Genomic DNA, 19,537 nt, shown 5'->3' with positions numbered 1-19,537 from the left:
AGCAAACAGCCAAATCCACATTTTCTTATTCTTTAGTCATTATAGAAGAAAATGTAGTAGAGTCATGCAGTTGTGAGATTAGGATATTCATATTCACAGCTTTGAGAAGTAAGATTAATTGATAAAATCCAACAGTTTGGTTTCTTAGGTACATTCTTCTTGCTCACAGTATGTAATAACAGTAGTTTTGAAATGGTTCAGCTACAATACCTATTATGGCCAGCAGAGGCCTGCAAACACCACAAAATCATTTTGACCACTTGTTTTAAAGAACATACTGCTGTTTTTTGGGGGTGTATGTTGCTGATCTAGTGTGACTATTTGTATTTGTTCTTTCCCTTTTAATTCCAGATGAAGAGAAAATTGAAAAGACATCTCACTTGAAAGGGACATTTAATGTTTTCCTTAAATGTATTGAATGCATATGAAGATACATATACTATTTGTATATAATTTTAAAAAATTAAGTTAAAATTATGAAAGAGAAGCACTTGGAAATATTGTGCCATTCTTTTTTTAAGATTAAGAAAATTTCATTTTAATGTGCCTTCTTGTGTATCTTTTTTCTTTAATACAGGAGAAGTATTCAAAAGGAATAATTCCCCTTTCTGCTATATCTACGGTACGAGTTCAAGGAGACAACAAATTTGAAGTTGTTACAATGCAAAGAACTTTTGTTTTTAGAGTAGAAAAAGAAGGTAAGATTATTTCTTTATCCTTATAAAAACACTAACATTAATTTCTGACTTATCAGAAGATTAATAAACCAGTTGAGCCAGAAATGTCAAGAAATCTTTAAATATATTACTTTTAAATCTTTATTTTATATATTTTTAATGGGACTGAGCTTGAATTCCACTTATACCACCTTCTTTATTTAGATTTTTTTATTGAGGTATAATTGACATATAATATTATATCAGTTTCTGATGTAACACCTGGCAGTTTGACATTCATGTACATTATATTAATTTTTTGAATGTTATAAAGAAGGGGGTAAGTCATTTGTTTGTTTACTATTCTTGCATGCAGTAAACAAGGAGAAATTACTCAGTGCCAAGGACTCTTCTAAATTCTGAATATACAACAGTGGAAAAAAAGGACACAATCTCTGCTCTTATGGAGTTTACCTTTTAGCTGTCTTGATAATGCAATGTAGTTCTTCAATATAAAATTTTTTTCAAATTATTAAAAGGTTGATTTTAACTGAACATGCAGGCCTAGTAATCATTCTAATATAAATTTTGTAGCATCTTAATATATTTCGTGAATTCTTTCCCCATGCCCCCATCTGCTGTGGATCACTTGAGAGTGAACATTCATGTAGATGACATGTGGTTTGTGGATGGAATCTAAATCTTCAAATCTTCCTGACTTTTTTGGGGGAGTGGGAGAGAGCCAGGAGAATTAAAAATTCTCTGTTGTATTGTTTCTGATTATTAATATGTTGCTATAAACCTCACTACTTTTACATAAAATAGGTAAGGCCATATTTGTTAATTAAAGAATTTGAATTTTAACTTATTTTAAAGCCTACTTTTATTGTAGATTATAACTCAGCTTTTATGATACTTTGAATAATAGTGATATGGAGAACTTACTGAATAGTTGATACGTGCCAGATAATCTTCTAAATGCTTAATTTTCACAATAGTCTTATGAGGTATGTAGGTATTATAATTATTATCCCATTTTGCACATATGAGTATTCACCTTTTATAAACTACAACAGTATTAGTTATTATGGGTCAATACTTGTCTTTTTAAAGCTGTTAGCTTCCTAGAACATATGCCAATGCATGGCACACAGAAGATAGTCAATAAGTATGAGATCAACTTATTAGTTCCTGATGGTACCAAAAAAAAATCCCTGATAAATGTAAAATAGAATAAGAAATACCGAAGTGCATTGCTTCTAACAAATTTTAAGTATTGCACATATGTAATGTAAAAAGTGTTTCTTACTAGATTAGCTAATTAAAAATTGTTGAGGGTGATAGTGTAGAGCAGGGGTTGCCTTAATCTGGCCCACTGCTTGTTTTTGTAAATAAAAATAAAGTTTTATTAGATCACAGCCACTTGTGGTCATTTACATACTATCCTATGGCTGCTTTTGTGCCTCCAGGTCAGCACTGAGTAGTTGAGGCATAGACTGTATGGGCAAGAAAGTGTAAGATATTTACTACCTATCTGGTCCTTTAAAGAAAAACTTTCCCAACACCTGTCTCAGAGCATTTTATATAGAACTGCCTATGTAAGAAGGCACTTTTTGTGACTCATGGCATGAAAGTCAGAAAGTTGTGCACAGTGGTGATACATAATATCAGACTTGTATTTAAAGTCAGTTTATCTCTTTCAGTATTTCTTAAAACACATTGCACTGCTCCTCTGACTGGCTATCATGACAATCTTTCTTTATGTTTTGTTTTCCTCTGCCCTAAAGATGTGCCTACCTATTTGTTTGGGGCACTTATCATCTTCCCCTTGGCTTCTCAAAGTAAATTTCACATATGCCACATAGCCTGCATTTTAAGATAGACATACTAAAGAAAGCTTCCAACTTAAGTGAAAATCTGCTTAGCCATATTTATTTGTTACAGTTAAAAGTTAAACAGACAAATTTTATTTAAGTAGAATAGTTACATGTTTACAATAACCTATAAATCCTTCTGTGGTACATGGTTCATCTTTGTGATGTAAACTTGGTATAAGAATTTCATTACCTTTCATATAAAATGTTATTTGTTAAATAAATCTGAGGTCTTTAATTTTTGAAAGCATGGAAATACTACTTCAGTAAAAACTGAGACTATCCACATGGAGTTGCTGAGTAAATTATTTTCACTGAAAGTCATTTTTATGTAGTAATAACTCACATTTTTAAAGAGAAGTGTGTGTAGAAATGTGTGTTATCTATGTGTGTGTATGTAAACAGCTTATATTGTACCTGTATATTTAGTATGGAACCTTCAAGAAGATACTAAACATGTTTTATTAAGTATTTTTTCCTCCTCCCATGTATGCAGATTGTTGATTACTTTTCATTTTGTGGAAACTGACATATCAGCCGTAGTGGTTTAGGAAATATTTGACTTAATGAACTTTAAGCCAAATTAAACTTTGCTTCAATGTAACCAAGAAGCCAGATTCAAGTTTAGAAGGAAAGGGAAAATGGTTTGACATCCTGGCAGAGATAAATTCTTCATTTTTGGTAAAATAGTTCTGAATGATTTATGCCACCTACCCTTTGTTCCCCTGAAACTGATGTGACTCTTTCTAAACTGCTGCATTATGCACTGACATTGCTAAAATAGGATTACAGTTTGGCATCTTTGCCCCACAAATTTTCAAAAACTTGAATTCCCCTAAGTTTCCTAGTGAAATGTTGTTATGCTCTTGGTTGAATGTGATTTATGTTGAAATATAATAACATTTAAAAAATACTCTTCCTCAAACAGAAAACTTGTCCTAATTCCTTTTTTTCTCAAGCAAAATCCTTAGAATTGGTGAGACAATCCTAAGAACCAATGGTCTCTGCCCTCAGTCAACTCCCCTGGGACTTGTGGTAACCTGCAGATTGCTACTTCCTAGAGTTGATGCTGTTTTGAATCGACAGTTCTCATAGTTAGAAGAGGGCTTAACAATTCTGAGTGGTCCTTCCGTTTACAGGGCCATTTTTAGTTCTGGCTCCCAGCTGCAGGTCCCCTGCTCCTGTCCCCCGAGCCAGTTCTAGACCCCTGGGAGACAGACAAGCGTGTCATTCTCTCAGCTCTGTTTCTAGACAACAGAGTATGGGTTCGCCACTGGCAGCTCATATGCGATTATAATATCTAATATATATATATATGTAATAGTGGATTCATTCTTTTTTTAAGTAATTATGACTTAATTTTTTTCATAATAGTGGATTCATTCTTTTTTTAAGTAATTATGACTTAATTTTTTTCATATTAAGGTATGGTTGATATACAGTATTATATTGGTTTTAAGTATACAGCATAGTGATTTAACAGCTGCCTGCATGATTCAGTGCTCACCTCAGTAAAGTAGTTACTGTCGTTCTTGAATCTTTCTCTCCCTCATATCTCACATCCAGTCCATCAGAAAATCTTATCAGTTTGCCTTTGGAAATATATCTGGATGAACACCTGTACTACTACCACTATAGCAAAAGCCAACAGTTCTATCTGAATTATTGTAATGACCTTCCTTAATTGGCTACAGTCATATTTTCAGTACAGCTGTCAGAATGATCATTCATCAAGAGAGGTCATGGCAGTCTACTTCAAATGCTGTTTTCTTTCCACCACAGTGGGAGTAAAGTATTCAGGATGTGTAAAAACCCCTACATGTTGGCCCAGATCACTCTTTATCTCCATCTGACTTGTCACTCACTGCATTTCAATGACAGTGGCCATTTGTTTCTTGAACATGTCAACCCTGCAGTTGCATTGGGGTCTTGACATTTGATGCTTTCTTTATCCTGGAATGTTCCAGCCATTCTTCTGCCTTGCTCCATCACTGCCACCTCTTTAGGCTCTTGATTAGCCACCACCTCCTTTCTGAGGCTCTTTCTCTTACCCTTTATAAAGTAGCACTTCCTGTGCCTCTCATCTTGTGCTTTACTTTATCCCATTGAATTTGATACTGTGTAATATATAACTGTGTATTATTACCTTTCTCCTTTCACAAAAGCATAAACTTGAGAATAGCAAGGCCATGATCTGTGTTGTTCACCCCTCCATTCCTGGTATTCAGAATAGGTCTTGAAACATAGTAGGTACTCAGTAAGTGTTTGTGTGAATGAATGGTTTTGATTTCAAGAACAACCCTATTATACAATGTTAAGGGAAGTAAAATTGAAAAGGGGTTACTCTGAGGGATCTTTAGTTAGATTATATTATCATATCACAAGTAGGGGTTAATCTAAGCTTTGTTAGATTTTGTTAGTAATCTTTTACACAGCTCTTGTGTAATAAACTCTAGTTATAGTCTTTTCTTACTAGTGAATATGCCTACTGTTAAATCCAGTAGTACAGAGAATATTAAGTCTTCCCTGTTGATTTGTTTAGCTTCTTTTTTTTTGATTCTTACACTGTAAGTTGGCATTCCTGAAAATGTCAAGGACTAATTTGAGGTTTGAGGGGAATTGCTGTTATCTTTAATTTATATCTTAACATAATTACAAGAAAGTGCCAATTTTGTTTTCCTGCTCCCCTTTTCTTTTTTATGCTCTGCTTTGAGCAAAGCCATATTCTCAGAAGCACTGAGATCAAGATAGATGCTCAAAAAATATTTGTTATTGGGAGAATTAAAATACCATGGGGTGAAGAGCTGCAAAAGCTAGCATATTATCTAGCTTTGCCCAAGACACTTTGCCCAAGGGAAAATCATTATTTGTTTTGAGGTATTGTGATTTCTCAAAGCATATTCGTCATGTCTAAGGTACACACATTGCACAGCCAAATACCAATGACACTTGTAATCTGTTTTATTGTGTTTGAATTATCTGTACCACTGTTTATCTCCATGGTATGGCTAGTGAAGAATAAACTGAATGTCCCTATTAATTCCTGTTCTTCTTCATGACTGTTTACTTCTTATTATTAAATGAGACCTTCAGGAGCTAGTTAATTCTTCTAGACTATAAGGAAACCACTTGTTGAGATATAGCCATAGTATGCTTAAGTCCAACAGATGCAATTGTCAGTTTCAAATTATTTTCTGAGAAACTGAGATACATGCTAATAGCAGTTTAAAAGCTACACACACTTTGGCTCAGTTCATAAAATTATGACCTACATTTCAAACTCAGTGATTTATGTAGATTAACACAAAGAAACAAAAGACATTGTATACTATTTACTTGACAGGAATATCTTGTGTGAAACAAATGATCACAAGTAATAGCCAAGTTAAGTGGAAGATCTGTTGGTGTTACTGAAAATGTAATAACTCATCCTAGTGCAGTCTGGATCTACTTAAGTAGATGTGAAATGTACAGTAGCTGCAGCACATTGACTTAGTTACCTGACTATTTTCATGTCTCATGTTTTATAATGATGCTGGAGATTATGTAACACCTGCAATAAAGCATTGCTGAGTGAGTTTTTAGGCTGTACCTTTTTAGTTTTTGGATTTAGTTATTAAGAGCACAGCTAACTTTTTTAGTAGTTTTGAAGGTGAGCAAGAATGAAGACAATTTAAAATTTAAGAAAATTAAAAAATAAAAACTCATGTTGTGACATAATTGTGGAATATGTTTGAATGTGAACAAGGCTAATATGGAGACTTCATTCCATCCACAATGAAGTATTTCCAGCTAGATTTGTCTTAAAGAGATCTGAGATACGATCCAGTTTCCCAAGCTTGGGCCCCACATGCCTTTCCTTCTCCTTCCCTCTGGAAAATTGCTCCCACCTAGAATTGAGTCTATTTTGTATTGTCTCTCCTTTTGCCTTGATAACCACGTCTCCATTTGTTATTTGCTGGCCTGGTCCAGCCTCATAAATACAGTTGCATTTCAAGGTTTGCCCATGTCTTTTACTTTTACATTAAACACCTAACATTTCCATGGGTCTTCTCTTATATAGATTACCTTTGTTCACATGTTGTTATCAGTCTGCCTAGATGCTCATGCCAAGGCACTGAAAACCAGAGGTGGGTCTGTTAATAACATGGAACTTACTACCTTCTTTGGTCAATTCATGATACCAAGCTAACTATTATAAAAAATTAGTAATTTTTGTGAACACCTGTCGAATATATTCAAAACCTCAGCTATATCTTACTTCCCTTAATGTCTTGACTCTTCATATGTTCTCTTCCCGTTTTCATTCTATGTTAAGTCTCTCTTGCCTGCCTATTCCTGATCTCCAACTTTCCGGTTTGGTCTCCTCTCATCATCCTAATCATGTCCCTTCCTTGCTAAGAATCCTGAATTGATTTCCCTTTGACTCTTTAATAAAGACAGAATTCCTACAAAGACATTGCCAAATCTCTAGCCATATTTCCCATTATTTCCTTGTGAGTTCAGACTTTAGCATGCTCATCTGCGAGTCAGTCCCTGAACAGATGTTGGTTGTTTCTGTGTTTGTTCATGTGTTTTCCTCTGCTCAGAATATTGTTTTGCTCTTTTTTCTTCCAAACCCCAGTTTTGTCTTGTCAAATGCTCCACATTCTCAAGCCATAACACAAATACCTCTTTTTTCATAATGCCAAAAACAATTGTCTGAGAGTTAAAACATTTGATTCTCCTAATTTTAATACTAATTTGCCATATGACCTTCAGCAAAGCACTTACCTCCATTGATTTGACTCATGTATTATTTGATACCATTTGTATGACATTTATAGTATCTGTGTTTCATTATGTGTTCACATCTAACCTGACTTACAGCTTCGATCGCTCTTTGGGGACTAGATCGAATTCCTGTGCTCATAACACAGTGTGTTGTACATAGTTGAAGGTCAGTTCATTTTTGTTAAAGTAGTGAGACAACTAAGTTTTAATTCACTGAATGAAATGCTATTCTTGGGACTGGTGGGAATAGAATGGTGAGTGAATCTCTACTTGAGTAGGTTCTAAGTGACAGAAGGTAAGATTTTCTGGCTGTTTGAGTACCTTAATAATTGTCAGGTAAGTCTGTTAACTGTTCAGTCACAATATTAACTTTCTTCTTTTAAAAGAGAAAATCCAATCTCTTGAATAATCTAAGAGTACTTAAACATTAACGTGGATACACATCACGTGGAGATCTTCTTAAAATGAAGACTGATTCATTAGATCTGGGTAGGGACTGAGCTTTTTCAGTCCTTATAAGCTCCCAGGTGAAGCTGTGTTAACGGCTGTGGGGTGACTGAGTCGTGTCATTCCTTCTCCTGTGCAGAGCTGGGCCATTGACTTTGTCTGCAGTAATATTTAGCTTGTGGTTGTGGAAATGAATCTATGAACTACCTGTTGTAGAGAGAAGAAATCCTTGACCATGTTTCTGTATCTATGTATTTTGTATAAGAATGGATATATGTACTTTCTCCTATCTTTATTTTCAGAGGAGAGAAATGACTGGATTGGTGTACTATTAAATGCCCTGAAATCACAGTCCCCTTCCTTGCACTCTCAAGCAGTGGTTGTACCTGAGAAATGTGGCTATCTTGAATTGAGAGGGTATAAAGCCAAAATTTTTACTGTGTTAAGTGGAAACAGCGTGTGGCTTTGCAAAAATGAACAGGTGAGCTATGGTATAGTAATTGTAAATTGTGGTTCCCTAACTACATTAACAACTGTGTTTTGTTACACATATTAGTGGTTTTACTTGCAGTCTTGCTTTTGCCTTGGATATTCCACTAAATGTAACCAAGAAGGAGTTCTTTTGTTGAATTTTCTCAGTTCCTCCAGTAGTGAGTGGAAAAGCAGTCTACATCATATTTGAGCCTAGAATTGCCTTTTTAAGGGACTAAAAAATAGAATCATTGAAAATAAATTTTGGAAAGTATTCCTTAGCTGAGGTAAAATTATAAAAATACATAAGAGAATAATTAAGAACCAGTCAACCATTATAGCTGTTGATGAAATAGGCCCACTTTTGAACCTATCATGTTTGTTCTATGATAGAAAATTATAGAGTAGACCCAGGTAATGTATTTTCTTGAGTTTTCAGCATTTTTCCACGTCTTATTTTTGTTCTTTTTTTTTTGAGAAGATACATTGCTTGCAGAGGAAATAATTTACTAGAGGCAAGTGATGATGTACGCACATACACACATATGCACATATATATAAAATAAAGGTGTTGTTGACTCACTGAATTTGGTTAGTATCAAAGTATCAAGAGCCAGTTTAAATGTTTTGAAAAGACTGATATTCTAGTAACAAATTCTGCTTTGATTCTAAAGACTTCCCTTTCTCTACCATTTCTATTTTCTAGTATGTGTAGGAAAATTCTTTCCTTATCCCATTTTGGGAATAAATTCTTACTTAATCTTCAGCTTAGAATATATTAGATGCTTAGTAATTTCTTGTGGAATTAACCAATGTGCTTTAGATATCTGATCTTAGGTGAACTCATTTTATGATGCATTATAATGGGTTATATAATAAAGTAAAATATAAATGCTGATTATTTTTGTAGCAAAATACAGAGATACTGACTGAAAACGAACAGTAGTTTCAAAAACAATTAACTATAGATCTTTATCCAAGGCATCCTCTGAACTTCAGTGGGAACTTATTCATTACATTTTTGGGGTAAGATTTTGTAGCCAATTAACTGTGGAAAGCATCATTGAGCACGGTTGGCATATTAATAAGTTGGATAGTTAGCATATTCCTCAAGAAGAAAAGTGATGAAGAGCTTAATAATGTGTATGAACTGAATATGAACATTTTCAGTCTGTGAAGTAAGATGATTAAAACTTTTTTATTGGAATGGAGGTTAAAAATGCATAATTTGCATGTATTAGTATGGAAGTTACTCTGCCAAATTAATTTAAGTATTTGCTTTTTACTTGCACAGACCTGATGGACTTCAAATTATTAGTTTCATTTCTTACGTTAGCTAGATTGAGTTTATGTTATTCTCTAGAAGTAATGTTTTTAGTTTTATTAATACTTTCTGATTAACAAGAAATTATATGAAATTACTTTAATATGAGTAATTGATCATAAAACGCATAATAATGACTACCACTTGTTGAGTACCAAGTACCATGCTAATTAATTTATAGACATTCCCTTTTAATCTTCCCCTTAAATGTAGGAGGAAGATATTCTCATCCATGTTTAACAGATTAAGAAAATGAGGGCTAAGTAACTTGTTTTAAGGACTTCAGTCCATCATGAAGGGTTTAATTTAAAACTAGAACTTTGTAAGTCTAAGCCTAGCTTCTTATTCACTATAACAACTGTCTTTTTTGTTGTTGAAGTATTGTTGATATACAATCTTATGTTGGTTTCAAATATTCAACACAGTGGTTCAACAGTTACCCATATTATTAAATCCCCATCCCCACTAGTATGGTTACTATCGGTCCACATAGGAAGATGTTACAGAATTATTGACTATATTCTCCATGCTGTCTTACCATCCCTGTGACCAACTTATGATTGAGAACTTTTGTGCCCCTTTATCTCCTGACCTTCCCTACCCACCCTCCCAAACCCCTACTCCATGGCAACTGTCAGTCACTTCTCAGTGTCTGTGAGTCTACTGCTATTTTGTTCATTTTGTTTTTTTAGGTTTTTATATTCCACAAATAAATGAAATCACATGGTATTTGTCTTCCTTTACCAGGCTTATTTCACCTAGTCTGACCCTCTAGGTACATTCATGTTGTTGTGAATGGCAGGATTTATTTCCTTTTTATGGCTGAATAATATTCCACTGTGTGTATGTACCACCTCTTGACAGACGCTTTGGTACTTTCCATATCTTGGCTATTGAAAATAATGTAGCAATAAACATGGGGGGCTGCATAAATCTTTTTGAATCAGGGATTATTTTTCTGCAGGTATATTCCTAGAAGTGGAATTATTGGGTCAAATAGTATTTCTATTTTTAGTTTTCTTGAGGAACCTCCATACTGCTTTCCAAGTGGCTGCACCAATTTACATTCCTATTAACAATGTAGGAGGGTTCCCCAAACTGTCTTTTTAAAGTGTATGTTGAAAAGAAAATTTCTGGCTCATGAGCTTTTAGAAATAGACAAAGGTTCTTTTCTTGAATAAGCTTAGTTGCCTATGAGGTTCAGAGTGTGCATTCAGTAACCATTTTACCATGTCAGGCACTCTGAAAATGGTGTGCTTCCTGAGGGAGATGCTTGTCTTGTCTTCCAGGAGGAAAAGTTAGGCAAGACCAGCATTTATTTATGATGGATGGTGAGCTGAGTGCTTTATATGACTTGTGCAGGAGTTACAGAAAAGTACAAAAAAGGGCATCCAATGAAATATGGGAATTATAAACACTTCCACCTGTACAATTAATGACTGTATTCTCCTTAAAAGTTAAGCATTCAATAGCTTTCAACAATATCGAGTGTGTCTATAGTCAACATCCCTCAGCTTGGGATTGGCATATCTTTTTGTGATGAACTTTCATTTGGAAGTGTATATTTTACCTGATTGAATATTTTGAAATATGCAAAAATTTGAGTGAAAAGTTAAGGAAATAATTAGTGTAATACATTTTTAAATCCTAAAAAACTGTTACTAATAAATTGTATATGGTTCTAAACTATATGTACTGGTAACTTATTTTTTTGCTAAAATTCAGTCATTTTTATGTAAAATTAAAATTTTTCACTTTATACAAACTATAACTATTTCATTAATTAATAAAAATTTAATTTTTATTAACACAGACTTTTATTATCAGAGCATGATCTAGAGGAGAAATTAAAAACTTCATTTGCAAAGTCAGCATAAAGGAAAATGTTTGGAAAACCATTTGAAACTGTTCTTTCCCAGAAGTTCCTTTAACTTTTTGTGTACATCTGGAAATTTAATTTTGTAGATTATTGTTAAACTTTTCTACAGCTTTTTCTCTTCTTCCAATAGTTGTCCTTAAGATTCCATGTCAACCATCTCTACAAATACATTTTCAGCAATTCTTTCATTTTTTCTGGATCTATCCCTTCTATTGAATCAAGAACTTATGTTTTCTAAGTTAAAATAGCTGTTAGAACAGACTACTGTCATTATCACCTGATTTTTGAAATTCCTTCTTTTTAAGAGAATCGGCAAGGAGAATGCCAAACTGCACATTCTTCTCGACAGGGCACTGACAAGGCCAAACTGTAGAATTAACATGGATTTTCATTTTTCCATTGCTGGGTTCAGAGATTCACTTTTTTCTTTCATCTCTTTCTTACCCTTTCATTCATTAGCAGATGATAGGAACTGAAATTTGCAGTAGGTCTTGACTGAGTAGGAGAAATGCCTTCAGGAATATTAGTGTTTTGTTTGTTGTTTTGTTTTTTATGCAGATAGACTGTAGAAAGTGGAAAAGAACCAAGAAGAGAGATGTAAAAACATTTTTAGAGGAGATGGCAAAGTAGAAATTGCCACTAAAATTCTTCACCTAATTGCTCAGTTACAGAACACTGTGTGCTAGTATCACATACATTAAATACCATCCCGTTTATCATTTAGCACCATCTCACTTTCCCACTCCCCAAAATGCTTATTTTTAGCAGGCTTTGCTCTATTCCTGTCTGTTATGATGGTTATTCTCCATTGGCACTTCAGCTTTGTGTAAAATGAGTTGTGTAACTGAACTTGTATAGCTTATACTACAGTTCACTGTTTTTCTGTTTTTATTCATCCACTTTACAAATTTTTATTGGGCATCTTCTCACTTCTGGGTGCTGCTCTAGGCTCTGGGGGTACAGTGGTAAACCAAAAATTCCTGCTCTTTAGGATCTCACCTTTCAGTATGGGTAGAACATAGTGATAAATTAGTGAGATCTCTGGTAGCCTTCTGTATGCAGCCTATTTTATTCCTTTCTGATTTTTTTCTTGCAAGAATTTTTATGACTTTTTTGTAAATAATCATTTACATTTAAAATGCTTTTAGCTATGTGAATAGGCACTAGTTTTCTTTCAACCTTACAGGTGTTATAATTTTTATACTCCCAGATTAATGGTGTGAATATTTTACTTTACTCGCTGCTTGTGTCCTCAGGAGTTCCAGGCAAGTAGCTGACACTCAGTAAACATTTTGTATGTGCACTTGTTGAATTAATCGTCATTTGCAGCTGCTTTCTTGACTAGAGAGTTTATCTTTTTTAAAGACTTTCTTTTTAAATTGCTTTCTTCTCTCTGAATTGTCTTTTCATTTTCTTTCTCCATTTATTTACTGGGATTTTATTGTCTTTTCTGACAATTTCCTTCAACTCTTCATATAACAAAGATAGTAATCTTCATGTTACATTTTCTCTGACTGCTTTTCTGAGTTATTGCTTACTTTTCACTTTTCAGTTAATTTTGTTGTATAGAAACTTTGTTTATATCATTAAATTGTTTTTATCAGTTCAAAGCTTATGGATTTTCTGTTTTTCTGAAAAAATAATTATTTTATTAATTTATCTTAAATGATTTGGACATATGTGTATATATTTATAAGGCAACATTTAAAAAATATTAAATAAATTAGTACAATATGACCACACACTATGTGTTGGATATATGGTATTGCCAGTTGAACAGAATTTCTGCAAATGGATATGAGATGAAGATAAGTTTTAGTTTCCATTTGTTACATTGTTCTGACAACCAGTCTCCATCTTTTCTTGATGAGATTTTTGAATATCATGTTAACATTAGTGAGTTCATTACAACCAGATGTCTTGCTTGGTAGTTTTGTGTACCCATTTAGCGATAATTGTGGCACTGCGGTTTCAGCTACATAAATTCATTTGATTAAACATTCTCAAATCAGGATATAACAAGGGACTCGTTCCCCCAACATATTGTTCCCTGGTGTCTGGCATGGGACAGAAAGCCTAATAGAATTTAAATAGATCTCATAGGGCTGCGGGTTGTGTGGTGTAGAAAGGAACAGCAGGATGTAGGTGGTGGCCTCCAATTCTCTGGGTGCTGTATCTGGCCAAACTCTGCATCTGGTGTTCCCCAGGAAGTCTGGTGCCAATGTTGTACAATGCCACATCTGTTTTCAACAAATGTTTAAGCACCAAGTTCCTTCATTCCTGGCATGGGAACTTGGCATCTAGTATTTCCAAAGTAGGTTTGAGATTTCAGCAAATTTGGGGTTAATCCCTTCTTTAACTTTTCTTTTTGGGAATCAAACTTTTATATTGCTCTTTCACTATGTAGTTTTAAAATGTAGTTCCAACATAGGTTCTTTGCTACAAATTCATAGAAATAACCCATTTCAATATCTCAATAAATATCATGAATTCTAATTGGAATGCTTAATATGGAATCATTGATGTGAATGCTTTCAGGCATTATAAATAAAATGGAAATATTTTTGTCAGAAACAAATTCTGTGTTTAGAACAAATGAAAGGATTGTAAAACCTTAATTTGTATTATTTCTTTTTTTTTTTTTGTAGATAATTATTTTTTATTGAAGGGTAGTTGACACACAGTATTACATTAGTTTCGGGTGTACAACACAGTGATTCAACATTTATATACATGATAATTCTAGGTACCAGCTATCATCATACCAAGTTGTTACAATATTTTGACTATATTCCTTATGCTATACATTACATCCCGGTTACTTACTTATTTTACAATTGGAAGTGTGTACTTTTTTTTTTTTTTTTTGTGAGGGCAACTCTCATATTTATTGATCAAATGGTTGTTAACAACAATAAAATTCTGTATAGGGGAGTCAATGCTCAATGCACAATCATTAATCCACCCCAAGCCTAATTTTCGACAGTCTCCAATCTTCTGAAGCATAACAAACAAGTTCTTACATGGAGAACAAATTCTTACATAGTGAATAAGTTACATGGTGAACAGTACAAGGGCAGTCATCACAGAAGCTTTCGGTTTTGTTCATGCATTATGAACTATAAACAGTCAGTTCAAATATGAATACTCATTTGGTTTTTATACTTGATTTATATGTGGATACCACATTTCTCTCTTTATTATTATTATTTTTAATAAAATGCTGAAGTGGTAGGTAGATGCAAGATAAAGGTAGAAAACATAGTTTAGTGTTGTAAGGGAGCAAATGTAGATGATCAGGTGTGTGCCTGTAGACTATGTGTTAATCCAAGCTAGACAAGGGCAATAAAACATCCACGTATGCAGAAGATTTCTCTCAGAACAGGGGGGGTGAGGTTCTAAGCCTCACCTCTGTTGATCCCCAATTTCTCACCTGATGGCCCCCCTGCGACTGTGCCTGTCTTAGGTTGTTCCTCCCTTGAGGAATCTTACCCGTCTCTGGATAACCAGTCATCTTCTGGGGCCATACAGGGAAATGTAAAGTTGATAAGTGAGAGAGAAGCCTTATTGTTTGAAAAGGTTAGCTTTTTACTTCTTTGCATATTTATGCCCTGTGGCTTCTATACCTAGCATTTGTCTTGAGGTATCTTTACCACTTGGAAGAATTATGATACTCGGTAAATTTGATATGAGGCACGAATTCTATTTAAGGGTTGTAATTAGGAAGGAAGAATAAAAGCTATAGAAGTAGCAGGCGGAAGAACACATGGGAAGATTGATTATTTCTTTGACATATCTTCTTGTAGAGTAACTTCAGCATTTATAGGTTTTAAACTACTAATTAAATTGTGCACACACATTAACATAATAGGAGTACAATTACATAACCAAAGCATACCTGTAATTACCAGCCATCTCCAGTGAAACCAAGAAAACCAGTTAGGCACCTTAGGCATTTGTGAAAACTTATCTATGATATGGTGGATATTGTCCAACTGAACTTGAACAGTCTGAGAGAAATCAGACAAATTAAAACAACCCATTCCTGGGGACTGTTCACATCCCATATGTTCTTTTAACAGTAAATAGTCTGTAGTTGTAAGATTTTGGAGCGCTACAATTTGCACTTCTCCTAATTCTTGATTGAGTTCCAACAGTATAGATCCAGTCAAATTTGTTGTTTTACTGTATGCACAGGCCAGCTTAGATAGCTCCTTCTTCATTCCCATGGCAAGTCCAGGAACTGGTGGGATGAGTGCATCTACAGCTGTAGCAGTGCGTGGATCTTTGTTGGGGTTTTTTGATGATCATCTTCTGGCATGAGTCTTCCCGAGAGTGCTGATGTTGGAAGTTCTTTTTCATATCGTATCTTAGTTCATTTTCGGGGTAGCCCAATTAGGCTTTGATCCTCTGTATAAACACAAACAGACCCTTTGCCTACACTTTTATATGCCCTTTATACCCTTGTGTAGAACTCATTGGAGGTCACCACACAGGAACTGCCTATTTTTTTTTTGTTGTTGTTATCATTAATCTACACTTACATGTCGAATATTATGTTTACTAGGCTCTCCCCTATACCAGGTCCCCCCTATAAACCCCTTTACAGTCACTGTCCATCAGCATAGCAAAATGTTGTAGAATCACTACTTGCCTTCTCTGTGTTGTACAGCCCTCCCCTTTCTCCCACCCCCCCATGCATGCTAATCTTAATACCCCCTTTTTTCTTCCCCCCTCCTTATCCCTCCCTACCCACCCATCCTCCCCAGTCCCTTTCCCTTTGGTACCTGTTAGTCCATTCTTGAGTTCTGTGGTTCTGCTGCTATTTTGTTCCGTCAGTTTTTCCTTTGTTCTTATACTCCACAGATGAGTGAAATCATTTGGTATTTCTCTTTCTCCGCTTGGCTTGTTTCCCTGAGCATAATACCCTCCAGCTCCATCCATATTGCTGCAAATGGTAGGATTTGCCCTTTTCTTATGGCTGAGTAGTATTCCATTGTGTATATGTACCACATCTTCTTTATCCATTCATCTATCGATGGACATTTAGGTTGCTTCCAATTCTTGGCTATTGTAAATAGTGCTGCGATAAACATAGGGGTGCATTGGTCTTTCTCAAACTTGATTGCTGCATTCTTAGGGTAAATTCCTAGGAGTGCAATTCCTGGGTCAAGTGGTAAGTCTGTTTTGAGCATTTTGATGTACCTCCATACTGCTTTCCACAATGGTTGAACTAATTTACATTCCCACCAGCAGTGTAGGAGGGTTCCCCTTTCTCCACAGCCTCGCCAACATTTGTTGTTGTTTGTCTTTTGGATGGCAGCCATCCTTACTGGTGTGAGGTGATACCTCATTGTAGTTTTGATTTGCATTTCTCTGATAATTAGCGGTGTGGAGCATCTTTTCATGTGTCTGTTGGCCATCTGTATTTCTTTGTGTCTGTTGGCCATCTGTATTTCTTTTTTGGAGAACTCTCTGTTCAGTTCAGTTCCTGTGTCCATTTTTTAATTGGGTTATTTGTTTTTTGTTTGTTGAGGCGTGTGAGCTCTTTATATATTCTGGACATCAAGCCTTTATCGGATCTGTGATTTTCAAACATATTCTCCCATACTGTAGGGTTCCTTTTTGTTCTATTGATGGTGTCTTTTGCTGTACAGAAGCTTTTCAGCTTAATATAGTCCCACTTATTCATTTTTGCTGTTGTTTTCCTTGCCCAGGGAGATAATATTCAAGAAGAGGTCACTCATGTTTATATCTAAGAGGTTTTTGCCTATGTTTTCTTCCAAGAGTTTAATGGTTTCGTGACTTACATTCAGGTCTTTGATCCATTTTGAGTTCACTTTTGTATATGGGGTTAGACAATGGTCCAGTTTCATTCTCCTACATGTAGCTGTCCAGTTTTGCCAGCACCATCTGTTGAAGAGACTGTCATTTCGCCATTGTATGTCCATGGCTCCTTTATCAAATATTAATTGACCATATATGTCTGGGTTAATATCTGGATTCTCTAGTCTGTTCCATTGGTCTGTGGCTCTGCTCTCGTGCCAGTACCAAATTGTCTTGATTACTATGGCTTTATAGTAGAGCTTGAAGTTGGGGAGTGAGATCCCCCCTACTTTATTCTTCTTTCTCAGGATTGCTTTCACTATTCGGGGTCTTTGGTGTTTCCATATGAATTTTTGAATTATTTGTTCCAGTTCATTGAAGAATGTTGCTGGTAGTTTCATAGGGATTGCATCAAATCTGTATATTGCTTTGGGCAGGATGGCCATTTTGACGATATTAATTCTTCCTAGCCACGAGTATGGGATGAGTTTCCATCTGTTAGTGTCTCCTTTAATTTCTCCTAAGAGTGACTTGTAGTTTTCAGAGTATAAGTCTTTCACTTCCTTGGTTAGGTTTATTCCTAGGTATTTTATTTTTTTTGATGCAATTGTGAATGGAGTTGTTTTCCTGATTTCTCTTTCTGTTGGTTCATTGTTAGTATATAGGAAAGCCACAGATTTCTGTGTGTTGATTTTGTATCCTGCAACTTTGCTGTATTCTGATATCAGTTCTAGTAGTTTTGGGGTGGAGTCTTTAGGGTTTTTTATGTACAGTATCATGTCATCTGCAAATAGTGACAGTTTAACTTCTTCTTTACCAATCTGGATTCCTTGTATTTTTTTGTTTTGTCTGATTGCCATGGCTAGGACCTCCAGTACTATGTTATATAACAGTGGGGAGAGTGGGCATCCCTGTCTAGTTCCCGATCTCAGAGGAAAAGCTTTCAGCTTCTCGCTGTTCAATATAATGTTGGCTGTGGGTTTATCATAGATGGCCTTTATTATGTTGAGGTACTTGCCCTCTATTCCCATTTTGTTGAGAGTTTTCATCATGAATAGATGTTGAACTTTGTCAAATGCTTTTTCAGCATCTATGGAGATGATCATGTGGTTTTTGTCTTTCTTTTTGTTGATGTGGTGGATGATGTTGATGGACTTTTGAATGTTGTACCATCCTTGCATCCCTGGGATGAATCCCACTTGGTCATGGTGTACGATCCTTTTGATTTATTTTTGAATTCGGTCTGCTAATATTTTGTTGAGTATTTTTGCATCTACGTTCATCAGGGATATTGGTCTGTAGTTTTCTTTTTTGGTGGGGTCTTCGCCTGGTTTTGGTATTAGGGTGATGTTAGCTTCATAGAATGAATTTGGGAGTATCCCCTTCTCCTCTATTTTTTGGAAATCTTTAAGGAGAATGGGTATTATGTCTTCCCTGTATGTCTGATAAAATTCCGAGGTAAATCCATCTGGCCCGGGGGTTTTGTTCTTTGGTAGTTTTTTGATTACCACTTCAATTTCGTTGCTGGTAATTGCGCTGTCTAGATTTTCTGTTTCTTTCTGGGTCAGTCTTGGAAGGTTGTATTTTTCTACGAAGTTGTCCATTTCTCCTAGGTTTCCCACCTTTTTAGCATATAGGTTTTCATAGTATTCTGTAATAATTCTTTGTATTCTGTGGGGTCCGTCGTGATTTTTCCTTTCTTGTTTCTGATAGTGTTGATTTGTGTTGACTCTCTTTTCCTCTTAATAAGTCTGGCTAGAGGCTTATCTATTTTGTTTATTTTCTCGAAGAACCAACTCTTGGTTTCATAGATTTTTACTATTGTTTTATTTTTCTCAATTTTATTTATTTCTTCTCTGATCTTTATTATTTCCCTCCTTCTGCTGACCTTAGGCCTCATCTGTTCTTCTTTTTCCAATTTCAATAATTGTGACATTAGACCATTCATTTGGGATTGTTCTTCCTTTTTTAAATATGCTTGGATTGCTATATACTTTCCTCCTAAGACTGCTTTTTCTGTGTCCCACAGAAGTTGTTGCTTAGTGTTGTTGTTGTTGTTTGTTTTCATATATTGCTGAATCTCCATTTTGATTTGGTCATTGATCCATTGATTATTTAGGAGCGTGTTGTTATCCTCTATGTGTTTGTGAACCTTTTTGCTTCCTTTGTACAATTTATTTCTATTTTTATGCCTTTGTGGTCTGAAAAGTTGGTTGGTAGGATTTCAATCTTTTGGAATTTACTGAGGCTCTTTCTGTGGCCTAGTATGTGGTCTATTCTGGAGACT

At 35.0% G+C, this 19,537-nt stretch overlaps 1 protein-coding gene across 8 annotated transcripts in view; it reads left to right on the top strand.

Annotated features, from left to right (window-relative positions):
- Window positions 1-19,537, top strand: part of ARAP2 (ArfGAP with RhoGAP domain, ankyrin repeat and PH domain 2) — a 200,516-nt gene that overhangs the window by 58,431 nt on the left and 122,548 nt on the right. For all 8 annotated transcript variants that reach the window (XM_036908436.2, XM_036908437.2, XM_036908438.2 and 5 more), the window contains exons 8-9: window positions 578-698; window positions 8,053-8,231. In XM_036908436.2, coding sequence (XP_036764331.2) covers window positions 578-698; window positions 8,053-8,231 — 300 coding nt within the window. The remainder of the gene's footprint in view (window positions 1-577; window positions 699-8,052; window positions 8,232-19,537) is intronic.

Source organism: Manis pentadactyla, chromosome 5, assembly GCF_030020395.1.
Source record: "Manis pentadactyla isolate mManPen7 chromosome 5, mManPen7.hap1, whole genome shotgun sequence".
Classification (NCBI taxonomy): Eukaryota; Metazoa; Chordata; class Mammalia; order Pholidota; family Manidae; genus Manis; species Manis pentadactyla.
Note: the sequence above shows the minus strand (reverse complement) of the source record. Positions and strands in the feature narration are given on the sequence as shown.